The 20,119-nt window shown below is 41.8% G+C and overlaps 2 protein-coding genes across 2 annotated transcripts in view; both read left to right on the forward strand.

Moving 5' to 3' along the window:
- The window catches only part of LOC133462759 (GTPase IMAP family member 7-like), a 189,306-nt gene extending 176,651 nt beyond the window's left edge, over positions 1-12,655 (forward strand). The window contains exon 3 of the mRNA XM_061744186.1: positions 11,742-12,655. Coding sequence (XP_061600170.1) covers positions 11,742-12,640 — 899 coding nt within the window. The 3' untranslated portion in view covers positions 12,641-12,655. The remainder of the gene's footprint in view (positions 1-11,741) is intronic.
- LOC133462228 (GTPase IMAP family member 9-like) overlaps positions 1-20,119 on the forward strand; it is a 206,793-nt gene that overhangs the window by 177,027 nt on the left and 9,647 nt on the right. The gene's annotated exons all lie outside the window — the stretch shown is intronic.

Below are 20,119 nucleotides of genomic sequence, written 5' to 3' on the forward strand. Positions count from 1 at the left end.
TAGCGTATAGAAAAACAGGATTGATGTAATATGGTACTACGATGACTGCTATATACAAGTGATGTCCAAATACAAAAGTAAAGCAACGTTTTGGTTTTGGCTAGTAAAAAATCTGGTTGGCTAATAAATTTTTTCATCTACTAGCCACTTGGCTAGTAAGTCAAAAAGTTAATTTCAAGCCCTGTCAGCTTGTCATGAGAGATTGATCTACTTGTAGGGACAACAGACACATACAGCTCAAGCCAGCCAAGAAATACGTTTCACATACCCCGCAGGCGAGAGCGATGTTTGCTTTTCTTCGCCTTTTTCTCCTTATCCTGTCAGAGCTGGATTCAGAGCTGGATTCAGAGTCATCCTCACTGTCGTCTTCACTGTCATGCTGCATCTCAGATCCCCTCATCGCTTCATCATCACTGTCTTCTCTTCTGGACTGTTGAGCCTCCTTGAGACATGTCAAAGCTATGGATGCAAGGATTGATAGTTGATTACATCAGTTTGATTGCTTATTGTATACAAACACCTACAACAACAAACACAGCTATGACACAACTTTCGCACCCACAGCGTACACACCCATCATTCTTTAACCCTCGAGCATCCCTTAAAATTAATATACACTTTTTACCCATAGTCCAAATTTGCCTCATTGACCATCTCATAAAAGTGCAATAAAAATGTAGGCCTAATACATATTTATTTTCACTTTCACCACATAAAATCTTTTCAACAACTTCAGACCTAGCCATAGATATAAAGTTAATTATAATCTTTAAAAATTATTTTTACAACTCCTGATTTTTTCAATAGAAAAATCACAAAATATGCAATATTTTCAAAAATTAGGTTCAAAGTGAAATATATTACAGCATTGACTATGTCAATAATTGATAACATTTATTTTGATGCATTATTATTTTTGGAACAATGAGAGTTCATTTAAAAAAACTTACACTCTTTACCTTCATGTCCAAATTTGCCCCATTGACTCCCATTATAACCACATATTTTTTATGTACTGTAATTCTTACCTATTATAATTTTTTTCAGACGAATTCCTAATAAATCTAAGCCTCTACCTTCAAAATACAGAGAAAACAGGTTTTATGTCTGGTGACCCCCCCAAAACTAGCAGGGGCAGCAGAGCTTCATCACATCAAGTTTCAGTGACGTCTCATCCATCCCGCTCCGTGTTTAGTTGGGGTCTTCCTTTTAAATAGTGTCAGCCTCCACAAGGTGTATTAGCTTCTACACACACCCTTTCAGTTACATGACTGAGAAGTCAGTCTTTCAAATTACCGACGTAAACTTCTTCTTCTCCATTATTCAAGTGTTACTGAGTCAAATATGCAGCATCTTTTTGAAAAGTTTACATTTTGTCAGAATGATGTATTTGTTATGACAACTCGAATTGTGAACTTTTCAAAAAAGTGTCATAAAGTTAACATTAAGAGTCTAACAGTTTAACGTAGTTAGATTAATCTTACCGATGTTTTCCAGATGAATTTCCCTTTTCCGCTTTTTCCTTCTGTGTGGTTATCCTGGTCCTGCGAGGTGAGACTCCGAGCTCATCCATCCTGAGACGCTTCTGTAGACGGGGCCGCGGTCAGTGCGCGCAAAGAAAAAAGTGCGGCTTGCGGCGTTCAGGCCAATTCTGGAACTAAGGTTTTAACTAAGGCCTAATATTGGTGCTCCTAATCGGGAAATTCAGAGTCTTCTTGGAGAATCAGTTTTCTGACATCACACAACAATGTCTAATGTCAATGTCTGGAACGCTTTGAAGACAGAAATGGGAGTTTTCAATGGGGAAACCCAGAGTTCTGAGGTGTCATGAACACAGCATTAGCGCGCACCAGAACTCAGGAGTTATCGCGGATGTAACCTGGGTGGAACTGCCTTGAAGGAGGAGCAGAATTTTCTGGCAGGACGGACAGTAATTTTAACAGGATAGCCATTTACAAGCTGCACGTTTCATTTTAGGAGCACTTTAGTGGGTTTCATTTTAGTGGGTTAAAGTTAGCAAACAAGTTGAGTGAGCTGACAGAAGGCAAAAAAAAAAACACAAACACCTCAAACTAATTGAATGGCTCCAAAAGAAAAAAAATACTGAGATGGAAAGTCAAGGGCAACCGGTGCCATCACAAAATGAAGCTGAAGAAAAAGATGGTGGATCTGTGGACCGATTTGAATGGTAGGTAACTTGGCTAACATTGTGGGATAACTTTTTTGGTCAGTATTATTATTATTATTATTATTATTATTATTATTATTATTATTATTATTATTATTATTATTATTATTATTATTATTATTATTATTATTATTATTATTATTATTCGCCAGCTTGATTTCATGATGGACAACATTGCTGCATCCTCAAGAACCCTTTCAAGAATGGCAAAGCAACGGGAGGTCTGCGTGACAGCGATGGAGAGGCTGCATCATAGAGAAGGACAGAGAATTGGGGGAAGGAGCATTTCGTGGTGATAGATGAGTCACTTCAGACATGAAAGAAAGGTAACTTTTTATATTAACTGCTACAAATTGTTGGGCTGCTAATTATGACTTAGGGGTAAATCCACAAAGAACAGATTGCGCCCGCAAATAGCGCTGTGAATTGCGCTGCTTTAGCGCCCGCAATTTGCCCCGCTTTAAGGTCCTATTCACAAAAGATTTTGCTCTAATGATATACCGGAGCAAACACGCCCATAAAGTTTTGCGGCTGAGTGCAATTTGCACTTGTCTGAGTGAGCGGAGCTGTTTCCAGTGTTCTCCATATTTCAGCACACAGATTGGTCCATAATGAAAACTGCAGAAATAAAAAATAAAGTCGAGCCACAGTGCCACTGAATTTCACTGAGATCTGAGATCGAGATGTTGTGGATGAGGTGGAGGACAGGAAAACGACATTATTTGGTGGTCACAGTAAAAGTAGAAAAATAAATAATATAAAATAAAGCGAGTGAGTAGCAGCACGCCGTTGCTGCGCGGAACGCCGTGAGTGCCCCGGCGCAACAGGGGGGGGCATGTCCCCCCGTCTTTTCAAAATCATGTTTTTGTCCCTTTAGGGAAGAAATGAGGGGCTCCGTGGAGCCCCTAAACGCTCTAGGAAGCCCCTCATTTGTTCTGTCCTAAAGCAGTGGAGGAGGTTCCCGGCGTGTCACCGCAGGTGCAGCAGCACCAGCAGAGTCCTGACTGACGCTTCAAACACAGAGGGACACGATCAGCGCTATTTTTATTATAAGTCTGATATCTGTTGTGATATGTGATAGGCTAAATCCTAACAAAAGGATTGCGCGGCTTTTGCGGCCGCTAAACCGGTGCAAATGAGACAAAAAGAGACAAAAAGAGAGCGTCTAATTAAAGCAGTTTGTGGAGCGAATTGCTCCACAAACTGCGCTGCCAAGCAAATAGTGTCATGGTGCGCCTGTGCCATTTGCATGCATGCAAATTAGGTAATATTCATACATTTGGCGCAAAATCGCCCCCTTTCTATGCAAATAAGCCTCATTGCAAAAAGCGCCTAATTCAGAAAGGCCAGAGCTATTTGCCACACGCAAAAATAGTGGAGCAAATACCGTGTTTCAGAAGCGTGTATTAAACTGCGCGCAAACTCCTCACTCCCCGTCTGTCTCTGTTTCTCTCTCTCTCTCCAATGTCATTCAAGCCTGTGTGATACTGAATGATATTAAGGGTGAAATCTACAGTCAGACATGACTGTAGACAGTCAGATCAAGTGGGGTTGTGGACTTATCGGATTTAAAAATAAAAGTAACAGGACGGAGTTCAGGATTCATCCATACATAGGGGCTGCTTTATTACAATTCCACCATATAAACATATACATCTAGAATGTGTGTGTTTAACAGCTGACCTGTAGGTGTGTGTAGCAAAACAAAAAGAACATGAATTACCATTAGATCCTGATCTGATCCCGATCCGGTGTTAATGAAGTTACTGGTGCTGTGCCTTGTGCGTAAATGCGCACAGCCTCTTAACATTTGACATTTCATTAGCTTATGTCATACAGACACTGAGGTCTTTATGTGTGTGTGATGATGGCTATGTTCTACCACACGATGGTGGCCAGTGCACTCTTTTTTTTAAACCTTATATGTTTATTTTAATATTATGAATGTGCTTTTATTGTCTGAATGGAAGTGTGGTTGATTTTTATGTTTATGTTTTGATGAGCTGCTGGACGATTGAATTTCCCTTTGGGGATGAATAAAGTTCTATCTATCTATCTAGCTACATGCGAAATACTAGAGAAGTGCAAATACGTGAAAGTTGAGGCTGTTGTGCTCTCTGAAGTTTTCATTAGGGACCAATCTGTGTGCTGAATTACGGAGAACACTGGAAACAGCTCCGCTCACCTACTCAGAAAAGGGCAAATTGCACTCAGGTGCAGAGATTTATGGGCGTGTTTGCGCCGGTATATCATTAGAGCAAAATCTTTTGTGAATAGGACCTTAAAGCGGGGCAAATTGCGGGCGCAAATGCAGCGCAATTCACAGCGCTATTTGCGGGCGCAATCTGATCTTTGTGGATTTACGTGCGAAGAGCCCCGCTCCCCCTCCTCCCTCCTCCCTCAGTGCTGTTCAAGGCTGATTTATGGTTCCGCGTTAAATCGACGCAGAGCAACGCGCACCGTACAGTGCGCGTCGCCGCATCTTTCAGGCCCCTTTTGTGCGCAAGTAAGCTTTATAGATGAGGTCCCAGATCAGGATCTGACGGTAATTCATGTTCTGTGTTTTGCTACACACACCTACAGGTCAGCTGTTAAACACACACATTCTAGATTTATATGTTTATATGGTGGAATTGTTTGTAATAAAGCAGCCCCAATTATGTATGGATGAATCCTGAACTCCGTCCTGTTACTTTTATTTTTAAATCCGATAAGTCCACAACCCCACTTGATCTGACTGTCTACAGTCATGTCTGAATGTAGATTTCACCCTTAATATCATTCAGTATCACACAGGCTTGAATCACATTGAAGAGAGAGAGAAAAAGAGCTGCAGGGGGAGTGAAGAGTGATTTTGCGCGCAGTTAATACACGCTTGAAAGACGGTATTTGCTCCACTATTTTTGCGTGTGGTAAATAGCGCTGGCCTTTCTGAATTAGGCGCTTTTTGCAATGAGGCTTATTTGCATAGAAAGGGGGCGATTTTGCGGCCAATTTATGAATATTACCTAATTTGCATGCATGCAAATGGCACCGGCGCACAATGCCACTATTTGCTTGGCAGCGCAGTTTGTGGAGCAATTCGCCCTTTGCGGGTGCTTTGTGAATTAGACGCTCTCTTTTTGTCTCATTTGCACCGGTTTAGCGGCCGCAAAAGCCGCGCAATCTTTTGTGGATTTGGCCCTTAGTCTTGTGATGCCCAACGTTCAGGTCGAGACTGGACAAGACTTGAATGTCTGGGGAAGTTAGTGCAGGATTTTGTAATAGTGCTACCGCTGGTTGCAACCAGCTTCCTTGATAAGGTAAAATAGGTAAAATAGGCAGGTTAAATAAGAGTTTTCTTTTTCCTGCTCCTTTCTGAACATGGATAAAGATGCAACTGTTTGCTATTTCCTTTGGTACAATTTGAATGTTTCCATGGGCAGAACAAGTAAATGAAATTAAATGAAAATCTGTGTTAGTCTTTCATCCTCAACCAATGATTGGTTAGCTCTGCTTTGCACACACCTTACCAGAAACGTCAGCAATGTTAGCAACGAAAGGCCCACCCTAAAAGACTGTTGGTTGGTTTTGCAACACTGTTTTTTTTTAAACTCACAAAAGGTTTCCACCCAGACACCCGCTTATTTTTACAAAATTGAGGTGGAACTTCCCCAGACAATCATTTTGAAATATTAGAGTTTCGAAACGAGACTAGTTATAACCACATCTCCAATGTGGAAAAATTAATTAGTATATTCAAAGATTCAATATGTAAATTTTGATCAGAATTATGAGGTAAAACATTACAAAATCATGTGCAATTATCAGAAATATGTTTAGAAAGAAGAGTTTAAATGTTATGTCAAAGACATTTACCAATTGAAGATGCAAAAGGCACCAAATACAAGCGCAACAGTAAAAGTTGGTGGCGAAGTGCAAATATGCGGCCTCCAGCAGGGAGCAGGGTGCAGATTTTTATTTTAAAAGTTGTACCAGCGCTCCTGCTCCATCCCGCTCCAATTTAGCTCCAGGGCCACCCATACCTGACCTACAACCAGCTTGTTTTCTAGCTGGATCTGTTTGTTATCGAAAAGTATGTAATTGATTAAATTATTATTCAAACTGTGGGAGGGAAGAGACCCGAAACAGAACTCATACTGGAATCTGACGATGCCAGGTTTGGGTTTAAGTGTACAACGCTGCTTTTTTGGACAGGTCTGTGAGCAAGGAGCAAGAAAATTCTCACCTGCTCTGTTTCCCTCACATGCTCTGGTCCACCATCCTAATGTGGAGATCTATACTAGGGCTGGGCGATTATACGATCTCGATTTGTGATCGCGATCAAATTAAGTTCGATCACGGTGATCAGCTGTGGGTCTACTTTCTCGATCACGTGCAAAACATGCTGCAGCAAAGTGCACGACAACCAATCACAACCCGCTTTCCTGGCACCGCGCTGTCTGCATTAATTGATCATGCGCATGACATGCCGCGGCAGTCGGTAAGGATCCAGACGGGAGACGTACGTAGCTCTGTGTTTTACGTTTATTCATCATTCCATGCACAATTCTGGTCCGTTCCTTAAAGCAGGGCTTTCCACAAGCGCCGGCTGCCGGCCATATAGCCGACTACTCGATTAGGTCCAGCCGGCTACTTTAATGACGCTTATTTTTTTAGCCTATATATATTATTTTTTCGATTTTAATAAAATTAAATGTTTTTCTCATAGACTGACAATAATGTCAAACTGAACCGCACTCATTAAAGTTGTGATTCGCTCTGCTTGTACACAAATTACTGATCACCGGGAGAAACTCCGCGGCCCCGACATGGGTGTGTGTGTGCGTGCATGTGTGTGCGTGTGTGTGTGCGCGCTCAGCGGAGTGAATGTGTCGGAGGCAACAAGCAGAGCTCAGCATGATGATTTTTTTTGTCACCATAAAAACGGTACGTCCTTATTACTCAGCCTATCCACTACAGAATTTAATCAGTTTAATCAGTTCGTATTAAAAAGAAAGCCTAACCGCGTTGCGACGCGCGCCGTACGGTGCGTACCCCCGTGTACCCTACGCCGTAGGCTCTGCGTTGGTGCAACGCTGGACCATAAATCAGCCTTAAGTCCCTTTAGGCTAATACTGTGAGAAATAACCACTCATAATAGCGGTGTACAGTTAATAAATGTAATAAATAATCCTACTGCTGTTTCTGCTGGCTACTGAGTCCCGTAAGTGGCGAGTGAGTTTTAACTCCTTAATTACTAACCAGCGTCAGAGTCACGCACAGTACACAAACTGTGATGTTAAAGAGCCACCTTTTGGTCAATTTAAGCAACAGCATCGCCAGCTGCTTGACAGTGGCTCAACTCATGAGTTTACTGGTTTTGTTGTTAATAATGTCATTGCAATTTTATCTATGCAATTGTGAAAAAAAAGGCAAAATAAATGAAAAACTGTGAACAACTGCATTTTTTGGTTGGTTTACATTTTAAATGATCATGAACATTTTTTTTGTCTGCTAAAACTACTTGAAACCTTTTTAAACTGCTTAAAACTACCTGTTTGTTGTGCCATTTTCTATATGGCTCTTGTTAAAACATGCTATTTGCTTTATTTGTTAATAGAAAAAAAACTAATCTCTGGTTTCTTTCTATTTTATTCCAGAAGGGAGGGGGGATCTTCTGATTTAAAAAATCGTGATTAAAAATCGAGATCGTTCAATATGGGAAAAAAAAATCGTGATCACTTTTTTTGCCATATCGCCCAGCCCTAATACTGTATTTTTTAGCCTGGTATTTGGCTGTACTTTGTGTGTATAAAAAGAGTTTAAAACTGCAAGATCTAACTGCTGTCTGAGCGTCGATCAGCTGAGCCAGAGCACAATGGGTGGGGTGCTACACAGCTGTAGCAGCATGTGTGTATGTTTTATAACATCGGCAAGAAAAAAAACATTGTTGATTGTCTTCTCAATCGCAGTGAAACGATTGGATTGCCGATCGACAGAAGCCAAGTTGAAACAGCAGCCCATCATTTATAATGTTCATGCTTATAGTGATGAAAAACAGAATGGGACAGAATCATTCCTATAGAAACTCTTACATTTGGCTATAGTAATCATCCATTCCATGGAAATCTTGCATTCTACTTTGTCTAATCAGATTTGTCAACTTTATTCCTGCTAACATTATAAATGTATCTGACACAAGGTTAATAATCTTGTTTCTTGTTCTGTCATTTTCCCCAAAACACAGTATGGAAGGGGCAGGGTGGCTGGGGGCTGGAAGCAGAGGAAGTGGGTGTTCGGGATGCTGGGGGTGCAAAGCACGCGGAGGCGGCCAGGGCGAAGACATCCAGGGAAGCCGGTGCTTCGCTTGGTGGAGAAGAGGGGGAGGAGGGAACTGGTGCCACTCATAGCTCATCATGTCAAAAGGGAGCAGACATTTCCAGGGAGGATAAACAGAGGGTAGCCTATCATACTGTGTTATTGTATTATGTTACTAAATAATGTTTGTTCAAAGATCTCCTCTGTGCGAATTGTTGTTACGTATCTGTTATCACAGATGTGTGTGTGTGTATGTATATATATATATATATATATATATATATATATATAAATATATATATATATATATATATATATATATATATATATATATATATATATATGTGTATATATATATGTATAAGATGTATACATATAACAAATGTTATCTGTTATCTGTTTTATTTTGTTTTAAATAAAAAGTGTAAACTTCTTTATATGTGATTGCTTCATTTACTAATGGTTAACTATGGTCAAGTAATGCTTATGAGGCAGTTAAGCATTAATAATGTGTGTTACCTAAGGGATAAATGTGTTACACTTTACAATAAGGGCCCAGCAAGCCTTTACTAATGGTTAAGTAATGGTTATGAGCCACTCCTATACATTTATTAAGGTTTATGTCAGGTTACCGTTCATAAGGTTAGGTAAGCTACCTGATAACATACACAGCACCATTAGGAAATGATTACTTAAGACTCTAAATAGTTGTTTAATAATGCCAGTCCAGTAAACATGTACACCATTAGTGAATGATTAGTAGATGTATTAGGTAGCTGTTACTTAATGCATATTCACTCCAAATAAACACCATTAGTAAATGATTACTAGGGACGTTATTAACGTTTTACTTATGTATCAACTAATGTATTACTTAATACTAAGTAATGCATACGTAAGGATAAATAATTACATCATGTAACGTTTATTAATGCTTACTAATGTATTAATTAACTCTGAGCAGTAGGCATTAATTAACTGTTTATTAATGCATTAACTAATATGCTAATTAATGTTAAGTAATACATAATAATGGTTATTTAACTATTATTACACTGTTAATTAATGCTTAATAATGCATTAACTAACTGTTTATTAATGCATTAACTAATATGCTAATTAATGTTAAGTAATACATAATAATGGTTATTTAACTATTATTAAACTGTTAATTAATGCTTAATAATACATTAACTAACTGTTTATTAATGCATTAACTAATATGTTAATTAATGTTAAGTAATACACAATAATGGTTATTTAACTATTATTAAACTGTTAATTAATGCTTAATAATGCATTAACTAACGTTAATTAAGGGACCCTTATTGTTAAGTGTTACCATAATTTTTACAAAAATAACCTGTTTAATAGCAAATGTAAGCTCTATCATAAATATAATATAACCATGATATAAATATAATACGTATATCAACAACATGACAGAATAGCAGAAACAGCTGCTGATCTTTAAACAGTCTTCACTTTTATACCTAAAATAAACCATTTCTTTATATTTCTTCTTACTTTTTTTTATGTTTGTACATTCTTTTGACTCCAAATTCAAACCATTCCACAGTTTAATTCCACAAACTGATACACAAAAACTTATTTTTGTTGTACGCACAAATAAAGATTTGAATTTTCGGTTTCCCCTTAAATTATAACCCCCTTCCCTCCCAATGAATAATTTCTGAATGTTTATCCGGTAGAGAATGATTTTTTCCTTTAAACATTATTTTTGCAGATTGAAATGCCACCAGTTCCATGAGTCTTAGTGCTTTAGACTGTCGGTGGTTGTAGAGACCAGATCATCATCATATTTCTTTTCTTTTTGTATTTGTTGGTATAAATAAATGTGCAGGAACATCTTAATGGGACCTTTTTGAAGTCTGCAGTAGAATTAAAATGAACCTGCTAAAACCAAAGAGACTCCGGATATCCATCACCAGATTTATGGAAGATCAACAGCACAACTATGGTGGAAATACAGCGATTGCTATACGGCAGGGGAGAGAAAAACCGAGCAGGATCCGCTTGGAATTCAGATTTTTTCCCTTTTTTTTTTAACGTGTCACATTTTAAGCCTGGCTTAAAATAACTGTTGAATGTGTTTTATTCTGCTTATTTCACCTTATTAACCTTATTAATATTTATAGACTGTATGTTGTCTATGTAATTTTTTTTGTGATATTTGTTAGTGTATTTCTGAACTGTATTCTTATTTTTTAATCATATTATTTTATTGTTTTATTGATCGGACCCCAGGAAAAATCTAAATCTAATCTCGCGAAACTAATCGCCCCCTTGGGGACAAATAAAGTAATTGATTGATTGATTGATTGATTGATTGAAGAGTAGTTGATGTAAACTACATCAGCTAATGGGGATCCTAATAAAATCAAATCAAATCAAATTAACCAATTCCTGACTGGATTATTATAATAATAACTTTTGAATGTGTTTTATTCTGCTTAAATCACCTTATTCTCCAATTCCTGACTGGGTTATTAGCTACACGTGTTTACGGTTGATGAAACTTTGTCCTCGTCAGACGTGGAAGGAGTAACGTTAGGCCGAGCTGGAACGTTACAATCTCCAGCTTTAGGTTCGTTATCATCACTAATTTATCCTTCAGGTCTAACTAGTTAAATATGAAAGAGCCAAGTCAATTTAGCTACGAATTTTCTTTTCTTAAACAGCTAGCTAGCTTGTTTTCCGCTCTAAAGTTGACATTATTCACATGACTCACGTCATGGGAATCACTTATGTAGAGTTGTAGAATAAATAGTTATTGTCAAAAGTAGATTATTATGGCCTGTTAATGGAGTTTTCTCAATCACAAAAAAGAAATTAGTCTTTTTTCAAAGAAATTAAAGTTTTTTTGTTCTCTTCTTTCTTTTTTCTTCACGAAATTAGTTTTTTCTCTCCTTTCTGTCGATTTTTTCTTCACCCAAAAATAACTTAAACATTTTTTCAATTTCTTTTTTTTTCTTGTATGTATGTATATGTATGTATGTATATATATATATATATATATATATATATATATATATATATATATATATATATATATATATATATATATATATATATTTATACTTTAACTCTGAAATTATTTTGGTTAAAATTGCCTTTATTTCTTTTGAAGTTGTAGGACCCCTGCAGTACCTCCCTGGCCCCCCTAGGGGTCGTGGAGCCCCGGTTGAAGACCCCTATACGGTATTATGAACAGTGTATTTCTGTCCGACAGGGTTCATGGGAGACGAGAGGAGGATTGTTCTGGTAGGGAAGACCGGCGTGGGGAAGAGCGCAGCAGGAAACACCATCCTGGGCTGGGAAGCCTTCGAGTCGAAGCTGTCTCCGACCTCCCTGACGACCGACTGTCACAAGGCCAAAGGGTGGGTGGATGGCAGTCGGGTGGCCGTCATCGACACTCCGTCGCTTTTCGACACAAACCTCAGCCAGGAGGAAGTGCAGAGCAAGATTAACGGGTGCATTTCCCTGTCGGCTCCGGGTCCTCACGCCTTCCTGGTGGTCCTGAAGCTGGGCCGGTTCACCCAGGAGGAGAAAGACACCGTCCGGATGATCCAGACCACGTTTGGGGAGGAAGCAGCCAGATACACGATGGTGCTGTTCACACACGGAGACCAGCTGGAGGAGGACGAAACCATCGAAGGCTTCATCTCCAAGGATCCCGACCTGAAGGCCTTCATTCAGAGTTGCTCCAACAGATACCACGTCTTCAACAACGATGTTAAAGACCTCGAGCAACCCAGCCAACTGCTGGACAAAATCGACTGGATGACGACGGCCAACGATGGAAGCTTCTACAGCAACGACATGTTCATGAGGGCGGAGGCCGCCATCGAGAAGGAGAAGGAGCGACTCCTGAAGGAGATGGAGGAGGAGAGGCAGAGGGAGCTGCAGGAGCTCAGGGAGAAATACTCGGAGGAAATGTACCACCGGGCGGAGGCCGAGGTGAACCAGAGGTACGAGGAACAAGCCCGGAGTGACGCAGAGAGGTGCAACGACTTCATCACCTCGTTGACCACGGGCTACGGCGCCGCCATCGGAGCTGCCCTGGGCCTCCTAGCAAGTGCGATTGGGGGGATGACCATGCGAGTCTGGGAACGCTGCACTATGCAGTGAAGACAACACGACTTTCCCGATTCCTGGAAAGGTTCCTCTTAGAAAATCTGTTTTACTCTGCTGGGATGAACCAACCCTACTTTCTTTATTCTGATACCACCTCCCAGTGTTCTGTCGATCCATGCTACCCCGTCCAGATCTGCTACGTTGTGGTTCTGCATAGTCGGTTTTCAAAGTTTGATTGCCCATAATTTCATGCATCCCTTCGGTCCACGCTGCTGTTAATGATGAGTAACATCCTCAAAATCCCTAAGAAGATATATATTTATATATACAAGCCAGCAGAGATAATTTTTGATGCTTGCTGTGCCCTGAATGCATTAAGTGACGGGAGCATTATTTGATAGGATGTTACTGGACCATCAAATGATGCTACCCCTGAAATATTGATTTAAAATGGATAATATGGGATGTTGAGTATTTGATCCTTCAAAATAAACATGACATGAATTGCATTACACTTTGGGAACATTATACGATAAAGAGAAAAAAAAACAATTCTAACCCTTTATTTGATATTAATTCAGTCATTCGCCTTTATTTAACCAGCAGGGGCCTCATTTAAAATGGAGTGCGTAGGATTCATACTAAAAGTGCACGTACTCTCAAAAGCCGAAAATGCCGTGCGCAAAAAAAAATCCGGATCAATAAAACCATGTGCACGCAGACTTCCACGCAGTCCAGCTGGAAGGTTGCGTAGCTGAATCCGCCTCCTATCACGCCCAGAAATGCATATGGATGAGCCTGCTGAGCATGCGCAGTGGCTCCCTGCAGCCTGTTTGGCGCAGATCCATGGTTTGGCGTCAGAATGAATGAGAAGTAGCAGCCACCGTGACACTGACTTTCACGGAGACCTAGATATGATGTGGAGGACAGGAAAACCACATTATTTGGTGGTCACAGTAAAAGTTAGAATAAGTATATAAATAGTAGGCTATACAATAAAATAAAGCGAGTGAGTGGCAGCCATGAGTTCCCCGGCGCAACAGGGGGGCACACGTCCCCCCGTCTTTTCAAAATGATGTATTTGTCCCCCCCACTTTTTACAGTTTAAAAAATAACGGTAGGATCAGCAAATCATCCAGACACTCGGGACGGCGGCCCGGCAGCCCCCGCTCCCCCTCCTCCCTCCCGTCTCCCCTCAGAGCTGCTCTAGGCTGATTTATGGTTCCGCGTCACACCAACGCAGAGCCTACGGCGTAGGGTACGCGGCGACGCGCCCCGTACGCCGGACCCTACGGCGTGGGCTCTGCGTTGGTGTGACGCGGAACCATAATTCCGGCTGTAACAACATGAGCGCACGTACCCGTGCATGACAGGCAGATACACACGGGGAGAAGGGACTATTTCTTTCATTTTTATTTTTTTTTTAAACTTTATCCTTATGAACGCAATTGTTATATAGTCCAACTTTCCTTATTTTAATCAGAACACTTTCTTTTTTCCTCTTCGGAGTGGAGTAGTGGGCTCGGAGCGGCAGTCACCCCCCCCCCCCCCCCCCCCCCCCACCCCCCACCCCGCCGCCTGCTCCGTTATCAGCACTATTTTATTATAAGTCTGATATGTTGTGATATGTGATGACATTATTAAGAGTATGACATGAATCTGGCTTCATTTCACCACCTCACAGCCTGCCTCGCCAGTTCCCCGTGTCTTAAGTAAATTCTTACGGGAGGGTCCGAGTTGCCGTAAAGATAAGCAGATTTTTCGGTTAGTTTTTTCTTTTTAGATCCGAGACTTTGCGTAGAAGGCGGCTTCCGCAACTTTCAGGCGCTTTTTCTGCGCAAGCAAGCTTTATAGATGAGGCCCCAGGTCATTAAGAACATTCTTATTTACAATGACGGTCTGGCAAGAGACAAGGAAGTGTTTAGGGAGTAAAACATTAAAATTGTAGTTCTACAAAAGGTAAAAAACCATTAGGCAGCATTTTTTGATAGACAGATGCTATCGGTTTATGTGGCGGTAGCATTTCTCGACGAAGCAGCAGAAATCGACAGAACACCGGGCTTTTATTATCAGCCGACACCTGACAGCGATCTGGAGGTTCTGAGGGCATCATGGTTCAGGTCTGGACTCCTCCCATCCTTACTGGTGGTAAACAACACCCAAACTGGCCTTGGACTCCCATCCTGGACATCTCTGAGGACGACTGTGAATCACCTTATGGCAGAAGGTCACACACCAACAACACTAACACAACAACACGGCAGAGGAGACTAAAGACACTGAAGAAACTACAGATGGACAACAAAACAAGACCACGACTGAATGAGAGATTAAACAAGAAGGAATCTGGAACGGAGCCCTAAAATACCCTAAACCTCCAAACCTGCTGCTGAGTTAAAAGCCTTTAAACTGTCCTAACTCTGTATCACAACATGCAGATGAGATGAAGACCGACCCCGACCCAAATCCAGAGCTGCAACAACAACGCTGGATGTTACGTGAGGGACTGTATCGAGTTTTTAAGCAAACTTCAGCTGAAAGAGGACAAGGACTTTATGAAGTCCCGCAGGAACCAAGCAGCAGGTTCCAGTACCAAGAGAGGTCCAACGACTTCACCACAATGAACTAAATTCCCCCCGAAGAAGCCAGAACAAGAATTATTAGAATTAAAGGGTGAAACTGCAGAACTGGTTTTCCTGGATTAGTAACATCTGTTGAAAACATTGAAAATGTCGGCTTCTGCAGTTTAAAGCTCCCGTGTTCTGCTCTTCCTGTCATACATCCAGTTTTCAGTTTGTCTGTCATTTAAAGACATGAACGGTTGATTAGATAGTAAGTAAAAGTTTCAAAGAGCAGTCATACCAAGAGCTCATTGTTCCAGACCAGCCCTGCCCATGCATTGATCCCACTGGGCGGTCAGCCACGCCTCTTTGGAGCAGACGGAGTTCAAAAACAAACATGTTCCGACCCGTAGATGGACTTTGATGAGTCCCAGTTGGTTTGTGTCCATGTTGGTCCTACTTCTATCTGACCAAATAGACTCTGTGTCCATATGGTCAACCCAGACCAATTCTGTTAGTGCCCCCCCTCAAATTCTGCCCCTCCTGAGCCCACGGCCACACTTCCCATGTAAAATCCATTTCAAGACCACTCTGGATCTGAGTAACCTTCATGTTGATGACAGCTCATCTTGCTCCGCAAAGGAACTTTTATCATTGACTGAAGCTTTTAATTTTGAGCAACACACACCAGAAAGGCCACATTTTAGACTTAGTTTTTACCCTTGGACTAGACATTTCAAATGTGTCTGTACAGGACATCCAGCTCAGTGATCATTATCTTGTTCAGTTTGATCTCCACTTCAGCCCTGAGCCTAAGCCCATAGAAGCTAGGTCTCAGAGGCGTGTTATTTCTGCTAATACTGCAGACAGTTTCTCTGCCATGTTTGACCCTCTTTTGTTTATGGACTGCCTTGATGTGGACAATTTTACTCAGTGTTTTACCAACCATTGTGTCAAAATTCTGGATCAGGTGGCACCTTTTAAATCAAGCTGGTCAGTTCGGAAAAAAGTGTGCCCTTGGACAAATGAAGACACCATGAGTCTAAGGAGACTTTGTCGTAAGACTGAACGTCTGTGGAAATCCACTAAACTTGAGGTGCAGACTCCATCTCAGGGATCTTGTGGCCTCATATAATGAGATGGTGGAAAATGCCAGATCAGACTTTATTCGTCAACTGGTAACAGCTAATAAGAAAAATCCCAAAGTGCTTTTTAACACAATCAATTCTCTTGTGTGTCCTGCTGCACCAGTTACTCCTGTTTTTTGTGAAGCGGACAGCAATACATTATTGAGATTTTTTACTGTGAAAATTAAGTTGATCAAGGAGAAAATCCCTCCCCTTTTGTGTGGAACCCCTGCTGTCGCTGAGCCTGTCTCCAGCTTGTGGTCCTCATTTAGGTCTGTGACTCTTGCTGATATCTCAGCACTGGTGACCAAGATGAAACTCTCCTCTTGCTCATCGGATGTCCTTCCGTGTAGGCTTTTTGTGAAAGTGTTTGATGTAATTGGCCCCTGGGTTACCAAAATGGTTAACCTCTCTCTGTCCTCTGGAGTGTTTCCCAATGCTTTTAAGCATTAGCTATAGTGGAGCCTTTACTCAAAAAGGCAGGCTTAGACCCGACTGTCCTCAGTCATTTCAGGCCGATCTCTAAGCTACCTATCTTGTCCAAGATCCTAGAGAAGGTACAGTCGTCTCTGAGCAGCTGTCATTATTCCTGGATCAAAACAACATCCATGAGACTTTTCAGTCTGGTTTCCGCAAACATCACTCTACGGAGACAGCCTTGCTGAAAGTGTCCAGTGACATTATGATGTCTGCTGATTCGGGAAAATGCACTGTTCTAGTTCTCTTAGATCTGTCCTCAGCCTTTGACACCGTCGACCACCAAATCCTGTTGAGAAGGCTGAGGGATGAAGTAGGACTGTCAGGTTCAGTTCTACAGTGGTTCTCGTCATACCTTTCTGGGCGTAGCTTTAGTGTTACAGCTAACCAAATAAGGTCTGGGTCAGCAGATCTGTTGTGTGGAGTCCCCCAAGGTTCTGTTTTGGGTCCTTTATTATTTTTGTTGTATTTGATCCCCTTGGGAAAAATCGTCCAGAGTTTTCCTGATGTCTCTTACCACATGTTTGCTGATGATATTCAGCTTTACTGCTCTTTCAAGCCTACTGAGCTCCACAGGCTAAATTCCCTAGTTCATTGCTTGGTGGAGATAAAACAATGGCTAAGTGTGAACACCTTGCAGCTAAACGTAGACAAAACTGAAACCCTGGTTATTGCCCCTGATGCCTCCATTCCTGGGATTAACCAGTATTTGGGTGATTTGGGCCAGTCTGTTAAACCGAGCCTAAGAAACCTGGGTGTTGTGTTTGACAAAGACATGTCATTAGTGCAACACTGCAAACAGCTGACAAGGAATTGCTTTTTTCATCTGAGGAATATTTCGAAACTCAGGAAAATGTTGTCGCAAAAGGATTTGGAGCTGGTCATTCACGCATTTGTGTCCTCGCGTTTGGACTACTGTAACAGTTTATTCTCTTGTCTAAACAAGAAGGAGCTGTCTCGCCTGCAGCTAGTGCAGAATTCCACAGCAAGAATTCTGGCCCGCGCTAATAGGAGGTCACACATAACCCCTATTCTCAAAGAATTCTGACCCGCGCTAATAGGAGGTCACACATAACCCCCATTCTCAAAGAATTCTGACCCGCGCTAATAGGAGGTCACACATAACCCCTATTCTCAAAGCTCTTCATTGGCTGCCAGTTTCCTCTAGGGTAAATTTTAAAATTCTGGTTTTAACTTTCAGAGCTTTGCATGGTCAGGCTCCACCTTCCATCAGGATCTGATCCAGCCCTACACCCCAGCTCGGGCTCTGAGGTCTGTGGATCAGAATCTGCTGATGGTTCCTCGTACTCGCTTCCGGACCAGAGGAGACCGATCCTTCCAGGCCGTTGCTCCCAGGCTTTGGAACGATCTTCCGCTCTCTCTGCGTTCCATGGAGTCTGTTGATCCTTCAAAAGGCAACTAAAGACCTTTTTATTTGTGCAGGCTTTTGCCTAATTATCTTGGGGCTGTTATGATTGTAAATGTGTTGTCTTGGCCTTTTTAATCTTAAATTTGTATGTATCCCTTAACTGTGTTTTTATTTTAACTGTGAAGCGCTCTGTGACCATGGTCTGTGAAGAGCGCTCTACAAATAAAGTTTACTTACTTACTTACTTACTTAGCCCCTTTTAATCCAGACGAAGGTGCTGAGTTCTGGTAAAACGCGGTGCACTGGTGCAGACTCAACCCTGAATTATGGTTCTCCGTTAAACCAACGCAGAGCCTACGCTGTTGCCGTAACGCCGTCGTGAACCTTCGTTCTTCTCCGTCACTCCATTTCACAGCAGTGCAAAACCCCCCCAGAGCGCTAGTTGATACTTTTGTTTAGCTTGTGGTTTTTCCGGTCCAGTGAATCAAAGAGATTAGGACAACTATTGTGCAAAAAACCAAAACAACCCCCCAAAAAAAACACAAACACGAAGAAAAGACCGCTGAAAATTCACGACTGCTTCACAAACCGGAACCGTAAATGCGTTGCTACCAAGCGAACCAATCACAGTCCTCTCGGTCTGCGTTGGGTCGACGCGTAGTTTATTTTTTTGGGAGGTGCAGGTCAGGCTACGGCGTAGCTATGGAGAGACTCCCGCGTAGCAGCTAACCTACGGCGTAGGTTTAACGCAGAACCAGAATTCAGGCTTTAGTCCTCCGTTTCGTAGCAACTCTCACAGTAACCTGACCTTTTTTTTTCTTTCCTTGGAGACTTTTCACCTTCTTTCCTGAAGATTTTATCACTTTGAACTAATGAATTTAGATAGAAGGTTAAACATCTTCAAGAAGAGAAACAGCAGCCGCCGCGTTTCTCTGAGAGCTGGTCCTGGTTTGGGAGTGACTGCCATCTAGTGGTGGAGGAGGGAGCTACATCCATCTAGTGGTGGAGGAGGGAGCTACATCCATCTAGTGGTGGAGGAGGGAGCTACATCCATCTAGTGGTGGAGGAGGGAGCTACATCCATCTAGTGGTGGAGGAGGGAGCTACACCTAACCGACCGACCTGGCGGTTAGGCTGCAGAAGCTCCGGTGGTTGTAGAGACCAGATCAGCTGTTTCTTTTCTTTGTATTTGTTGGTGTAAAGAAATGTGCAGAAACATCTTAATGGGACCTTTCTGAAGTCTGCAGTCTCAGTATTTTTACTGAACTTTTACTGAAATTTAAAGATTTAGAAAAACGTATTTAAAGGCCTGAATGAGCGTGAACCTCTAAAGCAGCCCAGAGGTGTCTCCTACTATTAGCCTACTGAAAAATCCGGATTTATAAAACTGTGTGCACGCACATTTGCACGCAATGTTCACTTTATAAATCACAGTCCAGCTGGAAGGTTGCGCAGCTGAATTCTCCTCATATCCCGCCCTCTACACGCCCACTTCATACCATATATGGGCAAGGCAAAGTAGTATTTGCATATGAATGAGCCTGCTGAGCATGTGCAGCAGCTTCCTGCAGCCTGTTTGGGCGTCAGCATGAATGAGACGTGTTGAGCCACCGTGCAACTGAATTTCACGGAGACGGAGATGTTGTGGATGAGGTGGAGGACAGGAAAACCACATTATTTGGTGGTCACAGTAAAAGTATAAATAGTATATAAATAGTATAAAATAAAGAGAGTAAAAATAAAACCCTGTGAACAAGGGAACAGGGGGGACATGCCCCCCCACTTTTCAAGCTCATGCTTTTGCCCCCCCCCCCCTTTTTTTTACAGTTTAAGAACTAACGGTAGGCTCATTCTGTCAAATCATCGAGACACTGTGAGAAGACGGGACGGGAGCCCTGCTCCCACTCCTCCCCTCCTCTCCTCTCAGTGCTGCTCAAGGCTGTTTTACGGCTCCGCGTTAAATCGACGCAGAGCTACGGCGTAGGTTACGCGGCCCGCGC

Source organism: Cololabis saira, chromosome 16 (genome assembly GCF_033807715.1).
Source record: "Cololabis saira isolate AMF1-May2022 chromosome 16, fColSai1.1, whole genome shotgun sequence".
In the NCBI taxonomy this organism is placed as follows: domain Eukaryota; kingdom Metazoa; phylum Chordata; class Actinopteri; order Beloniformes; family Belonidae; genus Cololabis; species Cololabis saira.